The sequence below is a fragment of the Gekko japonicus genome, unplaced genomic scaffold (genome assembly GCF_001447785.1).
Source record: "Gekko japonicus isolate JY-2015 unplaced genomic scaffold, Gekko_japonicus_V1.1 scaffold8, whole genome shotgun sequence".
NCBI classification, from domain to species: domain Eukaryota; kingdom Metazoa; phylum Chordata; class Lepidosauria; order Squamata; family Gekkonidae; genus Gekko; species Gekko japonicus.
In genome coordinates this window covers 3,170,591-3,188,383 of record NW_015167057.1, presented here as the reverse complement: position 1 = coordinate 3,188,383, position 17,793 = coordinate 3,170,591, and the positions used below count along the sequence as shown (strand labels likewise).

The 17,793-nt window shown below is 47.6% G+C and overlaps 1 protein-coding gene across 1 annotated transcript in view; it reads right to left on the bottom strand.

Moving 5' to 3' along the window:
- Positions 1–12,585, bottom strand: part of TBKBP1 (TBK1 binding protein 1) — a 78,004-nt gene extending 65,419 nt beyond the window's left edge. The window contains exons 1-6 of the mRNA XM_015412452.1: positions 12,360–12,585; positions 9,741–9,863; positions 7,831–7,935; positions 4,044–4,196; positions 3,608–3,623; positions 745–905 (exon numbers count right to left, since the gene is read on the bottom strand). Of these exons, the coding sequence (XP_015267938.1) occupies positions 745–905; positions 3,608–3,623; positions 4,044–4,196; positions 7,831–7,935; positions 9,741–9,863; positions 12,360–12,581 (780 nt within the window). The 5' untranslated portion in view covers positions 12,582–12,585. The remainder of the gene's footprint in view (positions 1–744; positions 906–3,607; positions 3,624–4,043; positions 4,197–7,830; positions 7,936–9,740; positions 9,864–12,359) is intronic.
- Between the last annotated feature and the right edge of the window lie 5,208 nt (positions 12,586–17,793).

Here is a 17,793-nt window from a genome sequence, read left to right as displayed (position 1 = left end):
CCTTGTATCTGAAGGTGGGCGGGGGGGGCTCTTTAACTTACCTGGCTGCTTCTTGCTCCTCGTGGCCCGACTGAGGGCTGCTGGGAGCAGGGGGTGGGGCTTGTTGCATGTGCCCGCCCCCTGGGCTCCTTACTGCCGGAGCTCCGCTCCTATGCGCTCCTGCAGGAAATGACCCCTGGCCCCTATTATTGACCCACCTCACCAAGTGCCGGCTTTAAAGTGTACCTAAATGGTCTGGGACCATCGTATCTATGGGACTGCCTCTCCCTATATACCCCCCCCCCGAGAGCATTACACTCTTCCAGAAATAACTTATTGCCTGTTCCTGCCCCCTTAACCAGGGCCGGGGTCTTTTCGGCTCTGGCCCCAACCCGATGGAACTCTCTGTCTAATGAGACTTGGGCCCTGCGGGACTTGGTTCAGTTCCACAGGGCCTGCAAGACTGAGATGTTCAGCCAGGCATACAGTTGAGGACAGCGGCGGCCAGTTGAGATCTGTTGGCCTCCCTCCCTCTTTTCTTTTTCCCTTTCTCTGCGCTGGCTGCCCCCGGTTGTTCGCCTGTGATGGATACTAGGGCGCCATCTGGTATAGGAATGAAGTTTTAGGTTTTAACTGATATAATGTAGATTTTAAAAATTGTAGAATGTTGAAATTTGTTGTCTGTCTGCTTGTCGGAAGCCGCCGTGGGCCCTGTTTGCAGGGAACGGAGCGGGATACAAACTGAACGAACACACAAACAAATACCTGAGCCCGAGTCTCATGCAACTGCTTGACTTCCGCCTGCAGCCTCTCGCACTCCGCCTTCAACTGCTCCTCCCGGTGCTGCGAGTTCTGCACTTCCTGCCGCGTATCTTCCAGTTCTGCTTCCAGCCTGTGCACCTCTAGGCCCTCTGCCTGTTCGAGGCCTCTGGGGTTCTGCCAGTTCATGGAGCGATCCAAGACTGGAGGAGGACAGACAGAGGAGGGAGGATGTAAGGCAACAGGAAACGTGGAGGAAGGGGGAGCAGCCTGATGGATTAAGTGGTATTCCGGAAGCCCGCAGGGCAGCCATTTTGTTGACCCTCACCATTCCTGCCATCACAAGGTGGTTGGGTTTGGCTCTGGTGTTGCCAACCTCCACATGGGGCCTGGAGATCTCCCGCTATTACAATGGCTCTCCTGGCAACCGAGATCAATTCCCCTGGCGACAATGGCTGCTTTGGAGGGTGGACTCTATGGCATTGCACCCTGCTGAGGTCCCTCCCCAAGCTCTACCCCCAGAATATCCAGATGTTTCCTAACCCAGAGCTGGTAAACCCTGTTTTGACTCCCCAGATAATCTATGTCCTGTGGTAAAATGCTTCCCGGTACCATGTTCTGCAAACATATCACATGAAAACCAGCAGCACATGGTAAAGCACTCCCTGATACCCCTAAGCCAGTCACAGATACCCATTAAGGCTGCTAAAAGGTCCAAAGAAAAGTGTTCCGTCCCTCTAACAGAGGCTTCATGGGATGCTGTTTACCAGATTATGGACGTTCATGTCCATGCCTTGAAAACGTCAACTATCCATTTCCATGCATTAACCCTCTATTAAAGGGACAGGGAATTTTTCTTCGGGCCTGTTGGCAATCAGTTACACATAACTAGGGGGAAGACGGGCTTGGGCTCTGGTACCTCTTGTTCGGCAAATTCAGGCCTGTTGGCAATCAGTTACCACCTCTAGGCTACTGCTAGAATTAGAGTACACATAACTAGGGGGAAGATGGGTTTGGGCTCTGGTACCTCTTGTTCGGCAAAATAAACGTTCCTTCTGATGCTCCTCTAAGACCATGGCTCCTGGTGTATTTGAAGTGTCCCACAAAGTGGTAACCTGTTATCTAGGGTTGCCAGCCTCCAGGAGAGGACTTGAGATCTCCCAGAATTACAACTAAGCTCCAGATGACAGAGATCAGTTCACCTGGAGAAAAGGGCTGCTTTGGAGGGTGGGCTCTGTGGCATTATATCCCCCTGAGGTTCCTCCCCTCCCTAAACCCTGCTCTCCCCAGGCTCCACCCCAAAACCTCCACCAGTCTCTGCAAAGTAAGAAAACTACTTTTGCCAGGATAAGGATCTTGTAAAACTCGGTCTAGAGAACAAATCCTTGATCATTTCCCCATAAAGCAAACTCCTTTTTAATTTTTAAAGGTAAAACAATTCTCCTAGGGATTCTGGGTAATCAAAGAGGCTCCCTTTTACAAGCTTTTGAAATGGAACCATTTTTCCTGCACAAACTCAAGGCACCACAGTGCCATCTACTGGCTGAAAAACACAGCACCCCAAATGAACTCTCCTATGTACTTTCACATGCTGCAACTGACAAACCAGTTTAACAATTGGGTTCTTGCTTGTGAGTGCGTATGTTGACCCCCGTTTTTCCCAGAACACCCAGGGAGCTACTGGAGTAGTTCACCCCACATCCAGTCAGTTCCTCTGACCTGGGAGCAAGTGCAGTGTGGCTAAGAAAACCCAGGAGGTACCCAATTCAAATCCTGCCTTCGCCATAAACTCACTGCAAAGCTTTAAGTCACTACCAGTCTCAGCCCTCCTCTCATTCACAACATGAATGGAAAAACTGGCATACTTTGCAGGACTGTTGTAAAAATTGCAAGAAGAGAATATGGGTGGAGTGCTTTGAACACTGAACGTAATACATAAATGCTAAGTGTTGTTATTAGGATTCCTTTCCAGTTTTCCACACAAAAAATAAAATTGGCTGTGGATTCTGCATATGGCTCCCCAACACGGCTAGGGATAACTGCACGGCAGCCTGCTTCAGTGTGCATATAGACAGCCAGCGTCATGTAGGGGTAGATTAGGATCTCGGAGATCCAGGTTTGAGTCCACACTCGGCAATGGAAGTTTGCCAGGTGACTTTAGGCAAATCACTCTCCCTCAGCCTAACCCTCCTCATGGGGCTGTTGTTGAAAAGATAAGATGGTGGAGAGGAGAACACTGCCAGCTGCTTTGGGTCCCTAGCAGGGAGAAAGGTGGGGTAAAAATTATTTTTTTTAAATGTCACTGCTAACTGAATTGGGATATATGGTTTGTTTTGGTGGAACGAAGTGGCACTCTTCTGGATTATAATGCTTAACATTGCAAAAGCAGAGGAAGAGGAGGAAGAAGAGTTGGATTGGAATCTGGCCATTCACTCGGGAGTCTCAGAGTGGCTTACAATCTCCTTTCCCTTCCTCTCCCCACAACAGACACCCTACAAGCAGTGTTCCCTCTAAGCTGAGTTAGTGTGAGCTAGCTCACAGTTTTTTAGCTTGTGGCTCACACATTTTTGTCTTAGCTCAGGAAGGATGGCTCCAGAGCAAAGTGCAAATTTATGCAGTAGCCAAATTACTTGCTCACAACTTTTAATGCCAGTAGCTCACAAAATCGAATTTTTGCTCACAAGACTCTACAGCTTAGAGGGAGCATTGCCTGTGAGGTAGGTGGCATTGAGAGAGCTCTTTCAAGGACTTCTCCTGAGAAAACAGCTCTGAGGAAACTTGTGACTGACCAAAGGTCATCCAGCTGGCTGCATGTGGAGGAGTGGAGAATCAAATCCATGTCTCCAGATTAGAGTCTGCCACTCTTAACCACTACACCAACCTGCCTGTCTGGAACTCTTTTAAGCGTTCAGACTCTTACAACATCCCTGTAAGGCTTAAGCCAAACCAGTATCTTTATTAATTATTCTCCAGTTTGCGGTTGGGAGCTCTACAGGTGGTGGTGGAGACACAAAGAGCAGAGCCTGGGAAGAGGATCTTAACTGGGGGGCTGGACAATAAGGGTGGAGGCAGTTGTAGCTGCGAGATGGAGGCTTCCTAGCTAATCCTTTTTAGCCACTCCCCTCTTCCAGACCTTCCGCCCTTCCAAAGCCATACCCAACTGCAAAAGAGGCAGAATTAACCAGACGCACACATATTGGACGACATCATGTGACACAGAAGTCCTGGAACTACCAGGGCCTGGGAGAGCATGGAGAAAGACCAACCCCCCCCCCCCCCCCCCCCATTTCCCCAGACCAGAAAACAGGAGAGTCACCGTGGCCACCATGGAGCGAGAGGTACTGCACTTCCTGGGTTTGCAGCGGAGAGCTCATGCTCTGAAACGTGTTGCTGTCCCTCTGCCTCAGCTGCTGCTCCAGGCTATGGATGCGGTTCAAATGTGTCTCAACCAGTGCTCTCTGTGGAAAGAGGAGGACAGGCATGGGTGGGGAGAGAAGGAGAGAGAGGGAGAGAGAGAAAGAGTATGCATGCAAGAATGCTGAGCGCTATCCAGTGCCCTCAGACAAAGATTCCCTCGGGTCCTTTTCCCACCTAATCATCATACCAAATCATCTGCTGCTATAGCATGGACCAGTTAATAGCTGCTTGTTTCTATGTGATGCCTGGATTTCCCCCCACCCCCACCCCGCCAGCTTCATACCCCATGCTTAGTTTCAGAGGGCAGCCATTTTGGTTCGAGTCCAGTAGCACCCTAGAGACCAACAAGATTTTGGGGGTATCAGCTTTCGAGAGTCGAAGCTCCCTTCATTAGATAAAGCTTTTAAAAGCTCTCCCTCTCCCCACTTCAGCTACGATACGGAGGGAAAGGGGTGAGGAGAATTGGCTGTTAACTGTACTCCCCGGAGAAGACGAGATTGGATTTATACTCTGCCCTTCACTACCCAAGGGAGTCTCAGAGCGGCTTACAAACTCCTTTCCCTTCCACTCCCCACAACAGACACCCTGTGAGGTAGGTGGGGCTGAGAGAGCTTTTGAGAGAACAGCTCTGAAAGAACTTGTAGCTGACTCAAGGTCACACCAGCAGCTGCACGTGGAGGAGTGGGGAATCAAACCCCGTTCTCCCAGATTAGAGTCTGTGCTCCTAACCACTACACCAAACTGGCTCTCTTGCCTGCACAGAAGGCCCTAAAGCTCCCAGGCCAGCTTTCTGCCCTCCTCTTTGGATATCTTTGTTCCCCCACTTTGGCATGACTCTGAGTTCTGGATTCTTGAAACAGGTTTACAAGCTTCCCCTCCCCCTATGAATTTTTCTGTTCAACTTTTAAAATGTTACAACAGTAACTGCAGAAAACCATGATCATATTTACATTATTACAATTCTAAAAAACTATCTATAGTAACTTGACACGATACATTTTAAGGAGTTATAGAACTTATAAAAATATCGGACAGTTAGAACACTTGATTCATAAATGTAGCTCTCAGGACTCACACATCATTAAATGGTTTCCAGTTCTTTAAAAATGTTGACTTCTTTATTTTTCCCTCTCTTGACCAGACTATCTCAGTTAGCTTTGACAGTCTTGCAGTTTGCCATATCTTTTGTACTCGGGACTTTAGATGTAATCTTTCAGTCCTTTGCAACTGGCATTTTAGCTGCAGTCAAACAGATCACTGGCTTTTCAAGAACTCAGCCAGAGTATATTTCTATGTTGCCTCTCCAGAGTCCTGCTCAAGGCAGTTTACAATTCAAAACCACAATATTAAAATGCAAGCAATGAAAACACAAGCCCCTGGACATAAGCAACAATGCATTAAAAGATGGGCTTTTCTGCAATCTCATCTTCCTCACGTGTACATTTCTGTTGCATGGGGGGGGGTCTGTTCTGCAAGTGTTGCTCCCTCTAGTGGTCAATTTGATATTACATTGGTTGATGCTCAGCATATTTCCCTGCAGATTTAAACTTCAGATTTTTATGCCGGACATAACATACTGTAATATCGGACTGACCACTAGAAGGAGCAAAACATTTGCAGAACAGAACTCCACCCCCCAAACACAGGCACATACAAGCGAGGAAAATGAGAATGCAGAAAAGCCCTTTCTATAAAACAGAAGCAGACCATGAAAAAGCTGGTGAGATAAACTCCTAATTAAAGCCTAGGTAAAAAAAAAAAGATGTGTTCTGACATGGCACCTAAAAGAAAGCAGGTGCCAGGTGAGCCTCAAGGGGTGTTCCAAAGGCAAGGTGCCACCACAGAAAATGCCCTGTTCCTCCAGGGATTGAGAGAGCTCTTTCAAGGATTTCTCCTGAGAAAACGGCTCTGAGGGAACTTGTGACTGACCAAAGGTCAGCCAGCTGGCTGCATGTGGAGGAGTTCTCCTGCTTTCTATAAAACAGAAGCAGACCATGAAAAAGCTGGTAAGATAAACTCCTAATTAAAGCCTAGGTTAAAAAAAAGATGTGTTCTGACATGGCACCTAAAAGAAAGCAAAGTAGGCGCCAGGTGAGCCTCAAGGGGTGTTCCAAAGGCAAGGTGCCACCACAGAAAATGCCACGTCTCACCTCTGAAAGTGGGGGCACAGAGATCAGGGCTTGAGAGGCTGGTCTTAACTGGCGGACTAACCCTGATTAATGCAAAATCACATCTTTTTCCAGCTTCGTTTTATTTTACCAGGAGGTCTCCCTCTGTTGTTCTGCCCCTCCTCCCTATTTATTGGAGTTGGATCCTTGGATCTGTTCCTCTAGAGGAGGTGCTTCCCCTCAGGCTGAAGGAGCCTTACCCCAAAGCAAGAAACCCTTCCAAGTAACTTGTATCTCAAAAGGCTCCTTCTGCCAGAGGGAAACGCTTCCACTAGCAAAACAGACCCCACCCATTCTGTTTAATCAGCATCCCCCCACACTTTGTTCTCAATGTATTTTGTTCTGTCCTTCCTGAGCACTCTTTCACCTTTCCTCCTCATCCCCCAATTCTTTCCTTTTGCTTTATGCCTAATGAAGTTGTACACCTTTGCAGGTCAGGCTTTGCTGATTGTTTATGCTATGTAAAAAGGGATCCTCCTTATTCAGAGGCAGTGTATCTCTGACTAACAGACGCTCAGGGACAAGCAAGCAGGCATGGCAAACTCCATCATGTCTCGCTTAGAGAGACAAGTCTGACTGGACAAGGCAATTACATGCTTAAATACAGCACTGTTTCCAAATAAATAAATTTTTGCAATGCAAAAGGGGTTGGTTCTCCTGAGGGTCACTAGCCGTAATACCCAAAAGTGCAAGATTTGCATAGACACAACTGGATGATCTCGGCCAGTTACTCATTCTCAGTCTAACCCATTTTACGGGGTGGGGGTTGTGAGGATAAAATGAAGGAAGAGAGAACAATGTTGTAAGCGGCTTTGGGGAGAAAAGTAGGATTTAAATATATATACAAAGAAAACAAACATATTACCTACAGGGAGATGTTCTGAACTTCCAAGGGATCACTCTGGCAGGCCACCGAATAAAGACAAGAGCCTGAGCATAAGGGTTCTTTGACGCAATCCCATATTACAAGGTTTTCAAAAATCATTTGATTGGCTTTCTACCACCCCATCCCTAGGGACTGTGTCAGGCTGCATGTGGGACAAGCCAAAAATGAAAACACGCAGTCTGGACAGAGCAACACCCTGGATGAGAGATGCTTTAATCCCTGCCAGAGAATCCCCAACCAAGACTGAACAAGAAAAACATTCCAGTTGGTTTTGAAAGGGCCTCTAGGCTGGGATTTTGGATCGTTCTCCAAGGCTGTGGTCACAAACACTAAATAATCCACTTTCAGTCCACTTTCGATGCGCTTTCCAACTGGATTTTGCCAGTTCACACAGTAAAAACCCAGTTGGAAAGTGCACTGAAAGTGGATTGAAAGTGGATTATTTAATGTGTGCGACTGCAGCCCAAATGTTCCCTGGAAAAGGAAACTGGTTTCAGCAGAAAAGCTGCACCACATCCCGGGTAGGTGAAAACGTGGCTGTCCTCTCTCACGTTACAGACTTGCGCGAAAAGGTATGTGCGAAGGAAGGCACCTTGAGCAAGAGGCCTGGGTGGAACTCACCATCTGTCCCAGCTCTGACTCAAGGTCAGTCTTCTCCACGCACAGCTTCTCATAGGCTTGGATCATCTCTGCCAGCTGCTCTTCCCTCTCCTTGCTTTTCTGCAGCTGGGGAGGGAAGGAAGGAGAGGAGAATCAGGGTGTGAGAGAAAGCCTTTTCCTCCCATGTAAAACACCGTTATTGGGTCTTCTTCCTGCCTCTGAGCAAACAGAATTTGCAGATTTCATTCATGATACATAAAAACCTGACAAACCTGTTTATCAAAAGTGAAAGCAGGATGAGGATATACAAAACATACCCACCCAGTTCCGCGGGGGGGGGGGGGGGCTCTATCTCCAGCCAAAGTTAATGTTCTTCCCACCCTAAAATTCCAAAGCAGTTGTGGTTTCTTTCAAGATACCAGGTTTCTGGAAATGTGTGTAACACACAGCAACTATAATCAAGTAAACACATCGTTAGATTTTGAGAAGGTCAGGAATGAAGGAATTCAGGCACATGGCATCTGTTTTGCAAATTCTTAGAACCAAGTGGATAAAATTTGCACAAACGCACATCTAATCCTGTTTTGATACTGTTCCTGGGGCAGTGGATATTTATACTATTATACAATCCTATGCTGAGTTACTCCAGTCTCAGCACATGGAAATCAATGAGCTTAGACTGGAATAACTTTGCATAGGACTGCACTGATAGTCTGCTGCCACAAAAGTAGGCAAGATGCTTGTAGCACCTGGACCGCTATTGAGTTTTCATTCTACTATTTCTGCTTACGCTCAGATTAAAAACTGGATTGTCCCGTAAAGTGCCATAAATCCCTGGTGGATACGATGCAATGTCAGTTTTTTCTTGTATTTAAAGATATTCACGTCAAAAGAAGGAACCTTTCACTGGACGAGCTCCTCAAGAGTAAGAGGAGCGGCAAGGTGAGAATGATGCTCTGGGAAGTTTCGCCCAACCCCTCCCCATATGCCTATGTCGCTTCCGGTATGTCACTTCTGGAAGTGATGTAGTCATGTCAGGGCACATGGGGCCCGCCCACCCCCTGCCCCCAAAGATTTTCTGCCTACAGGGAGGCCTTTCAGTAAGATCTTAGAAATTTGTTAACTTTTAAAAAATCTAATTTCCTAATTGGTTGGGAACAGGGGAACAGGGACTTACCTACCAGGAAGTACAGCATTCCAAACAGGAAGTTCCTGACATCAGAAAGTCTCTACTGGCCAAGTGACTAAACTCACAAGTGGCTGTTTCTATTACAGCTGATGTCAGAGTAAGGCCATGCTGGGCTCAAGGGACCTCTGATCTACGTGGGCCTTCTGCAATTTTGTATGTTAACTTAGAAGTCCACATTCAGTAAGAAATTTCCTGTAATTCATTAGGGGAAGTTCTGCGGAGGGCTGCTCTACAAACTGCCTTTTGTAAAATGGCTGTGTTGGTTTCCCTGGGACTCCAAAGAGGAGTAGGAAAGTGTTTTAGGATTACAAAATTATTGGGAACTCCCTGCAACAGCAGCTGCACAAAAATCACACAGTCTTCCAAATGCCACCACAATCTCAAACAGCAAAACAAGAACTGACAAATAACACATTCAGCAGCCAAAAACTAAAGCAGCAGAAACCATCATCAGCTGGTAGGAAATGCAAGTCCCAAAGCCACCAGTCAGAGATGAACTCCATAAGCAGGAAGGTTTGGTGCCACAACTGAAGAGGCCCTGTCCCATCCACTACATTTCCAATTATAGGCTGCAAGAAAAGAGATTCTGAGGGATATTTTAGTGTATGGGTGGACGGAGATGGGAGAAGACGGCTTCATATATCCTGGGTGCAGATTGTTTAGGTCTTTACAGATCCAGAATAGCACTTTGGATTGGTACAATGCATCAGACCTTCTGGGCACACAGGGAGACCCCACTCACCTCCCGCTGGAATTGATTCAGCTGCTGCTGGAGATTGGCTTTCTCACTCTTCAGAAGGGAGGTCTCCTTGGAGTCATAGACCGAGAAGATGCGCTCATCTCCAAACTCACTGATCAGTGGGAACTGCAGGACAGGAACACAAGGAAAACAAGATGAAAGCATTTATGTTTATGTATGATAAAAGGCTTTTTGGAAACGCTTGTGCAACATTAAATCAGCATATAAAAGTCCAGATCACAAATACCAGTTTGTCAAGACACTGATACGGAATATTTTAAAATGCAATCACAACAGTGGATCTGTTACTTTCCATAACACTACTGGGCTTGATCCAACCCATTTTCCACTAATGAAAAAGGGCCCACCTAAAAGGGCCCTGCATGGACACAAACCACATGGGACGGGGCCTGTAATAACGAGGGGAATTGGGCAAAAAAGCTTGCTGGATACAACCCAATCAGTGCAACAATATTCTAGCTGCAAAACATCCTTGCCTGGGGGGGCTTCAGAGCTGGTGTGGACTAGTGGTGGTTACAGTGCCAGGCTAGGATCTGGGAGACCCAGGTTCAAATACCCACATTGTGACCTAGTAGGCGAAACTCAGAACATGGCACTATCCTCCACTTGAGCATCCCAGGTCTGGAAGAGGAGGAGCTGGATTTATATCCCCCCCTCCACTCAGAGTCTCAGAGCGGCTTACAATCTCCTTTCCCTTCCCCTCCCCACAACAGACACTCTGTGAGGTAGGTGGGGCTGAGAGAGCTCTTTCGAGGACTGCTCTTGAGAGAACAGCTCTGAGAGAACTTGTGACTGACCCAAGGTCACCCAGCTGGCTGCAAGTGGAGGAGTGGGGAATCAAACCCAGCTCTCCAGATTAGAGTCCGCCGCTCTTAACCACGACACCAAACTACACCAACTGGACTGAAGACCACTGGGTTAGAACCCACTTTCCTCCTGGCTGGTACTCTGTGTCAAGATTCTGGGTCAGAAGTCAACCATGCCCTTCTCTTGAGAATTCTTCAAGCACCTCTGTGCATCATACCTGCAAGACCACCTCTCCTGCCTTCAGAAGGTGCCAACCCTGCAAATGGGTAAGATTGGCAGCTGCCCATTCATGTGTATTTTGAGTAGCGGCTCCCACCTTGTGGAACAGCCTGCCTGAGGAGGTCAGGAAGGATCCTACACTTCTGTCATTCCACATGATGTGCAAAACCAAGAGGGCATTAAAAAAAAACCCCAACAGATGAGAACTGCAGTAGAATGAGAAGCCCAGGAGGGCACCTTTATCATGGAACAGGACTGTAGGCCACTGAATTGACTACAGAAGAAGAAGAGGAGGGGGAGAAGGAGGAGATTGGATTTATACCCCTCCCTTCACTACCCAAAGGAGTCCCAGAGTGGCTTACAAACTCCTTTTCCTTCCCCTCCCCACAACAGACACCCTGTGAGGCAGCTGGGGCTGAGAGAGCTCTGACAGAAACTGCCCTTTTTCAAGAACAGCTGTGCCAGAACTATGGCTTGTCCAAGGTCATCCAGCAGCTGTGAGTGGAGGAGTGGGGAGTCAAACCCGGTTCTCCCAGATTAGAGTCCGTGCACTTAACCACTACACCCGACTGGCTCTCGCCTGCTTCTACTGCATTGTCTTATATCTTGTAATTCACTTCCTGAGTTTTCTATAGTACGCCTTTGCCTTAGTCTGTTGTTCGCATTGTCTTCTGCTTCCTGCAGTCCTGGTCCTAGTGCATTGTTCATCTTATGCTGTTTGATGGCTCTGTTTATATTCTGTAATCTGCCTTCAGTCTCAGCGAGAAAGACAGACTGTAAATAAAGTAAGTAATAAAATGCATCTTGACGTAGAGTTGCCAGCTCTGGATTGGAAAATACCTGGAGATTCTGGGGGTTGAGCCTGAGGATGGCAGGATTTGGGGAGGGGAGGGACCCCAGTGGGGTAGAATGCCATAGAGCAGGGGTGTCGAACTCATTTGTTATGAGGGCTGGATGTGACATAAATGAGACCTTGTTGGGCCGGGCCATGTGTGTCATAAAACGTAATGCCAGGTAGCGGAGAGATAAACTTCATAAAGGACACAAACAGAAAGGGTTGGGTTTTTTTACTTGAAATAAAAACATGCTTAAAACATTAGCACTCTTGCAATATTTTGTTTCTTTAACAGTGTCTGATAACTGACACCTCTTCCTCTGAATTATTGCATCAAAATGTCTGTGCTGTTGCAGTCTTGAGTATGCTGTTCAGGTGTGTATCTGTAAGCTGCAAACCTATGATGATGCAGCAGCAGCAGAACTGGAAGAAGCAGAAATCAGCCAGTTCCACTGTGGGCCTGACAGAAGCCATCTGGGAGCCTGATCTGGCCCCTGGGCCACATGTTTGACACCCCTGCCATAGAGCCCACCTTCCAAAATGGCCATTTTCTCCAGGTGGACTGAGCTCTGCAGCCTGGAGATTTCTTGCAATCCCGGGAGATCTCCAGCCACCACCTGGAGGTTGGCAACCCTATCTCAACACCTTCAGCAATCACTTGTATGGCTTTATTGGGTCAGACTGGTTCTACTCACTGACACGTATCTTTGGGCCGTGCGTCCCCACAGGCCGCCGCTCACCTTGATCTCGTACATCTTCAGCTTCCGCTTGAGGCAGGCGTTCTCCCGCTCCAGCCCGGTCAGTCGGTTCTTGATGTCGTCATAGGCCGTGATGAGAGCGAAGTGGGAGGCCGAGCACATCTCGCTGGAGAGGTCTGTGTTGGGGCTGTCCAGCCACTCGTCATCCTGGACCAAGGCATCTTGGGTAAGGATGCTGATGTCATCCTCAAACATGGAGTCCATGGCACGGTCTGGAAGGGGAGGGCATTCAGGAAGAAAGGCCAGCGCATGGCAACCTCCGGCTGTTGAAAGAGGACAAGAAACATGAGGGAGGAGCCGGCCAACAAATCGGAGTGGGGAAAGCTGGGGGGGGGGAGTTTTTAGAGGGGTGCCTTGGCATATTATCGCCATGGTCACGTCCTACATCCTGTCCTTGATAAAGGACACCTTCGCTAAGCTCGCCTGCATCTCCCATTGGTATTATTCCAAGTCCTCGCAGAAGGCTGTCTGTTATGTGCCAATGCAAAATAATGCTGCTGGTCCTCACTGTGGAAGCCCTCGAACCTCCCGGCCTCAGATCATGGGTAAATTCAGACAAATGGCTCCCCTTTCTCTCCCCTCAAAACTGACATGCTCAGATCTACTTATGTATCTACACTTCATTCATATTCCTACCTTTCTCCCTAATGGGGAGCCAAAGCACCATACATCATTCTGCTTTCCTCCATTGTATCCTCACAACAACCCTGCGAGGTAGGTTGGGCTGAATATGTTTGGCTGGTTGAAGGGGGCCCAGCAAGCTTCCACAGCAGAGTGGAGAATTCAAACCGTAGCCAAGATTTTTGACTTGAGGGGGCATTTAAGTAAGTCAGGGGGCACTGTGTCAGGAGCGACGAGAGAGTAAAAGTTTTTAAAAAGCGATGAGAGAGAGAGAGCGGGAGGCTGGAATAGGGAGCAGATGTGCCCTTTGGCGTGGGAATGTGGGAAAGCCCAGGCAGGGCAGGGCGACAGCTCAGCTTGGCACAGCCGTGGCACGTGCAAAAAATAAAATAAAATAAAATAAACCGGCTGGTTGGGAAGTTAGAAGATCAGGGGGACCGGCCCCAAGATGCTCCATTGTAGCTACGGGCCTGTCCCAAATCCTATTTCAACACTCTAACCTCTACCCCATGCTGGCCCTCCAATCTGCCCATAACAACAGGACGGTTTTTGCTCAGGCACAAATCCGAAATCCTAATCCCAAAAAACTGCAGAACGGGGACAGGGACAGGAGCACAAAAAACAGATTGGGGCAGCATTTGCCGAAGTCTAATAAATTAAACGTTTCCCACCAGAAATAACACTGGGAGATAACAATTCACACACTCACCGAAAAGGATGTTGTGCTACAGTCCTCCCAACTTCGTCCTCTGCATCAACTTAGCCCTTCTCTCTTCCTCATTCAATGGCTGTATAAGGGTAATGCAGATCTATATTCAAGGACTCTTCCCCCTTCTTTTTTTTGTTCCTGCATGAATCACTGATCTGGGCATGCCTTTCAAGTGGAAGGAGAGTGAACCAGAACAGTGACTCATACAGAGTTATGCAAGAGGCAGCCTCCTCTGAGGTTCGGTAATTCTTCTGCATCACAAACAACTGAATTATCCAACTGCAACTGACACAGAGGTGCTCCAGAATTACTAGCCCCCGGCAGAGGCTGATTGGAAGGATGTAGTAAATCATGTAGTAGTAAATCGTGCAGGGATTCAGCAGGCAGCCTCTTCTGAGGTGTGTATTTGGGGGACTGACAGGAACTTTGGGTTATGTATTTCTCACAGCACACCAGCAGATCTCTCACAACGTGCTCATAGGTCAGTTTCAAAATTAATGTCTTACAGTTGTCATTTTTGATCCTTGGTCCAGCTCCTTTGCCTTTCACAGAGAGGAAGAAAAAAAATAACTGGGCCTTCCCACATTTTAGTTTTCCTCGTTTGTAAGTTCCTGTTTCTTTGGGGCAATTTTTTCTGTTCCGCACATGTTTTGCTCCCTCTAGTGGTCGATTCAATATTATACTGGTATATGGCCACTGTAAAAGCCTGCAGGTTAAATCTGCAGGGAGATATGTGGGAAATAAACCACTGTAATATAGAATCCACCTCTAGAGGGAGCAAAACACATTCACAACAGAACCCACCTCCCCAAAGAAACAGGAATGTAGAAAAGCCCATCACTGCTCCATACCAGAAGAAAGATGAAGATACTCAAATACTACCAGTCACTCAGCAATTAAAACCACATGGCTGGCAGGGGAAGCAACAGCCTTCCATAGACCTACTTCAGAATGTGATAGTCATACAGTTGGAACCTCATTTCCAAGCAGCCAAACCCAATTTCTACCCACGCAGCTCTAGGGAAAAGGAATTCCAGTCAGGCATGAGTATCTACAGCAACTCAGTTTTAAGAAAGCGATGACTTAAATATTGTTTCTTTGGTTTGTTTTTATTTGTATGGATGTACTTTTCCTTTACATTTTTAAGTTAAAAAATAAATTGATCATCCATCTTGAGAAAGCAAGCACAGTTTGTTACTCGGGGGGAGGGGGAGAGAGACACACTCAGGACAGGTCCTAAAACAATGCCTTAAATGGAAAATTCAAACAACACCCATTAATTATCAAAAGCACAATCCAGCAGGAAGTCATTTTAGCCCCACTAAAATGATTCGGACTTCCACAGCTCTCATTCATTTTGATGGTGCTTACACAGGAGTCAGATCCAGGCCCGTAGCTACAGTGGAACTTTTGGGACTCCACCCCCTTTCTTAAAGGCATAGCCCCACAGGAATTTCTCCTGTAAATGCATTTCTCAATCATTTTAAAACATTTTTTAAAAGGTGTGAACTCCTTTAAGCAGAGTGGGGTGCTGTAGCTGACTAATTCACACACTGAGCAAGGGGGTTAGAGTAGGTGACCTCTAGGATCCCTTCTAAGTCTGTGTCAAGAAACTGTTCTCCTTGACTATAAAAGTCCTCACCCCCACCTGCCGACTTGTTATCAGAATTGTTGCTTAGGCTGGCAGAAGTGACTAACTTGCAGCAGCTGAGAACTGTCATCTAAAGTGGTTGACAGCTTGCAATTTAGAGATCTGGGAACACCTTTCTTGTGGCTAAATGGTGAACAGGCTAAGGGTGATTACTAGTATAAGAACACCTATGTAGAATAGACAGCTGAGTCATAATCCTCAGAATTCTGGCTTCTCTTTCTCCACTGAGAACTTCAGCCCCACCAGAAAAAAAATTGCCCCATGAGCCACAAAATCCTGGCTACAGGCCTGGCCAGATCCTCTCTCCCAGTTGACCATCTAAAATCCAGAACCTCAGGCAACCACCTTGCCTTTCCGGAGATGCTGCCTGTATACTTTTATATACAGTTCTCAGCTATCCGACGTTTGAGAGGGAAGGTGGATCTATCAATGCAACACACAGATGGCAAGCTCAGAGAACTGTGGAATTAAACAATCACGGCCACGGAATACAAAAACACCACCCAGACTTTTTGAGAGAGACAGAGAGAGTGCACTCAGCAGCAAACTGGTGGGGAAAATCTGGCACTGGGGGAAAAAGAACATCCAACACAGGAAAAGGTGGGAGTCCAAACTGTGTCGCAGAAACTTGGACGGCATGGCAGTATTTTTTAAGGTGGATTATGTGGGTGTATTTGTTAGAGACTGCAGATGCCTTTTAAAAAAACGAAGAGAGGCATGTTTTGGCAATCAATTGCTGGCAAATGAATGAATTTTACGCCGCAAACAAAACGATCTCGCCCTCGTCCTCGGTGTCAATAAACCTGGAACAACTCCCTGCCACTAGCTGCGTTCTCACAACCAGGAAAGCAAAGCCCACTCCGCCCATAAGCCCGCTCTGAAAGGATGCAGGGAATCCACCCGGCCTGCAAGACGGCTTCAGATGCACTCATCTAAGGCTGCTTCCAGACTGCAATGATTTCCTCTGTTCCCTGCAGTGCCACTGAGAATGCAGAGACATGTGCAGCAGTAACAAGAGTATTCACACGGTACTTTCCCCCACACTTTTCTGGCCTCAGCCCCCACAGCTGCCATTCCTGGGGTTGCCAGGTCTCCCTTGGCCACCAGGAGGGGATGGGTGGTAGGGTTGCCAGATCCAGGTAGGGAAACCTCTGGAGATTTGGGGGTGGAGGCTGGGGAGGACAGGGAACCTCAGTGGGGTAGAATGCCACTGAGTCCACCCTCCAAAGCACCCATTTTCTCCAGGGAAACTGATCTCTGTAGTTTGGAGATGAGCTGTAATTCCGGGAGATCCCCAGGTCCCACCTGGAGGCTGCCACCCCTAGCCATTCCCCCTACCACAACCCAACGGAGCGTTTTTCAGGCTTAAAAAAAAATAGTAAAAGACATAACCATATGGCCAACGGAGCGTTTTTCAGGCTTAAAAAAAAATAGTAAAAGACATAACCATATGGCAATTTTTAAAAAGACACCCCCCAAAAAACTCTCAGCAGGGGTGGGGGGGACCGAGGCGAGGAAAACTGTGCCGCCAACTTTCCTCCCGGCCCTGCTCTGCTGCGTCCTTCGCATCAGCCCAACATACAGAAACAAAGCCGTCGAGTGTTTGTTGCTAGGCACACGGCTGGAGAGGCTCGGTAAAGCTTCACCTGCAAAAGGAAAAGCAGATAAGCATTTATCGCCACCCTGCCTAAATCCTTGAAACAGGGTCAGGAAAAGTATCACGATACACCAAAGCTGGAAATTACTTTGCACGGGGAATACGTCTCTCCAGCTCCATAGTGCTTCGGGGGCCCAGACTTCATCTCCCGTTGCCAGGAGAGACCTCGAATGCCAGACAGTTCAGGGTCTTCTAGTGTTACTTCAGAGGAGCCGTATCCGGACATTCCTCCCACTTAGTCCCCATTTTCTGCTGCTTAAAGTTGCCAGGTAGCACCTGGAGATCTCCTGCAATTACAACTGATCTCTAGAAGACCAAGATCAGCTCTCCTGGAGGAAATGCCTGCTTTGGAGGATGGACTCTGCGGTATTATACCCTGTCGAGGTCCCTCCCCTCCCTGGGCTCCACCTCGAATATCTCCAAGCATTTCCCAACCCAGAGCTGTCAACCCTCCTGGCTCCTTGACCCTGGTAAATCCTGCACAAATCTGAGAGAGAGAGAGAAGAGATTGGATTTTTTACCCTGCCCTTCACTCGGAGTCTCAGAGTGGCTTACAAACTCCTTTCCCTTCTCTTCTCCACAACAGACACCCTGTAAGCTAGGCAAGGCTGAGAGAGCTCTGAAAGAACTGTCCTTGAGAGAACAGCTGTGCCAGAATGATGGCTTGCCCAAGGTCATCCAGCAGCTGTGATGGATCAAACCCGGTTCTCCCAGATTAGAGTCCGTGCACTTAACCACTACGCCAAATCTGCCATTGCTACAATTTTCTTTTTTCTTT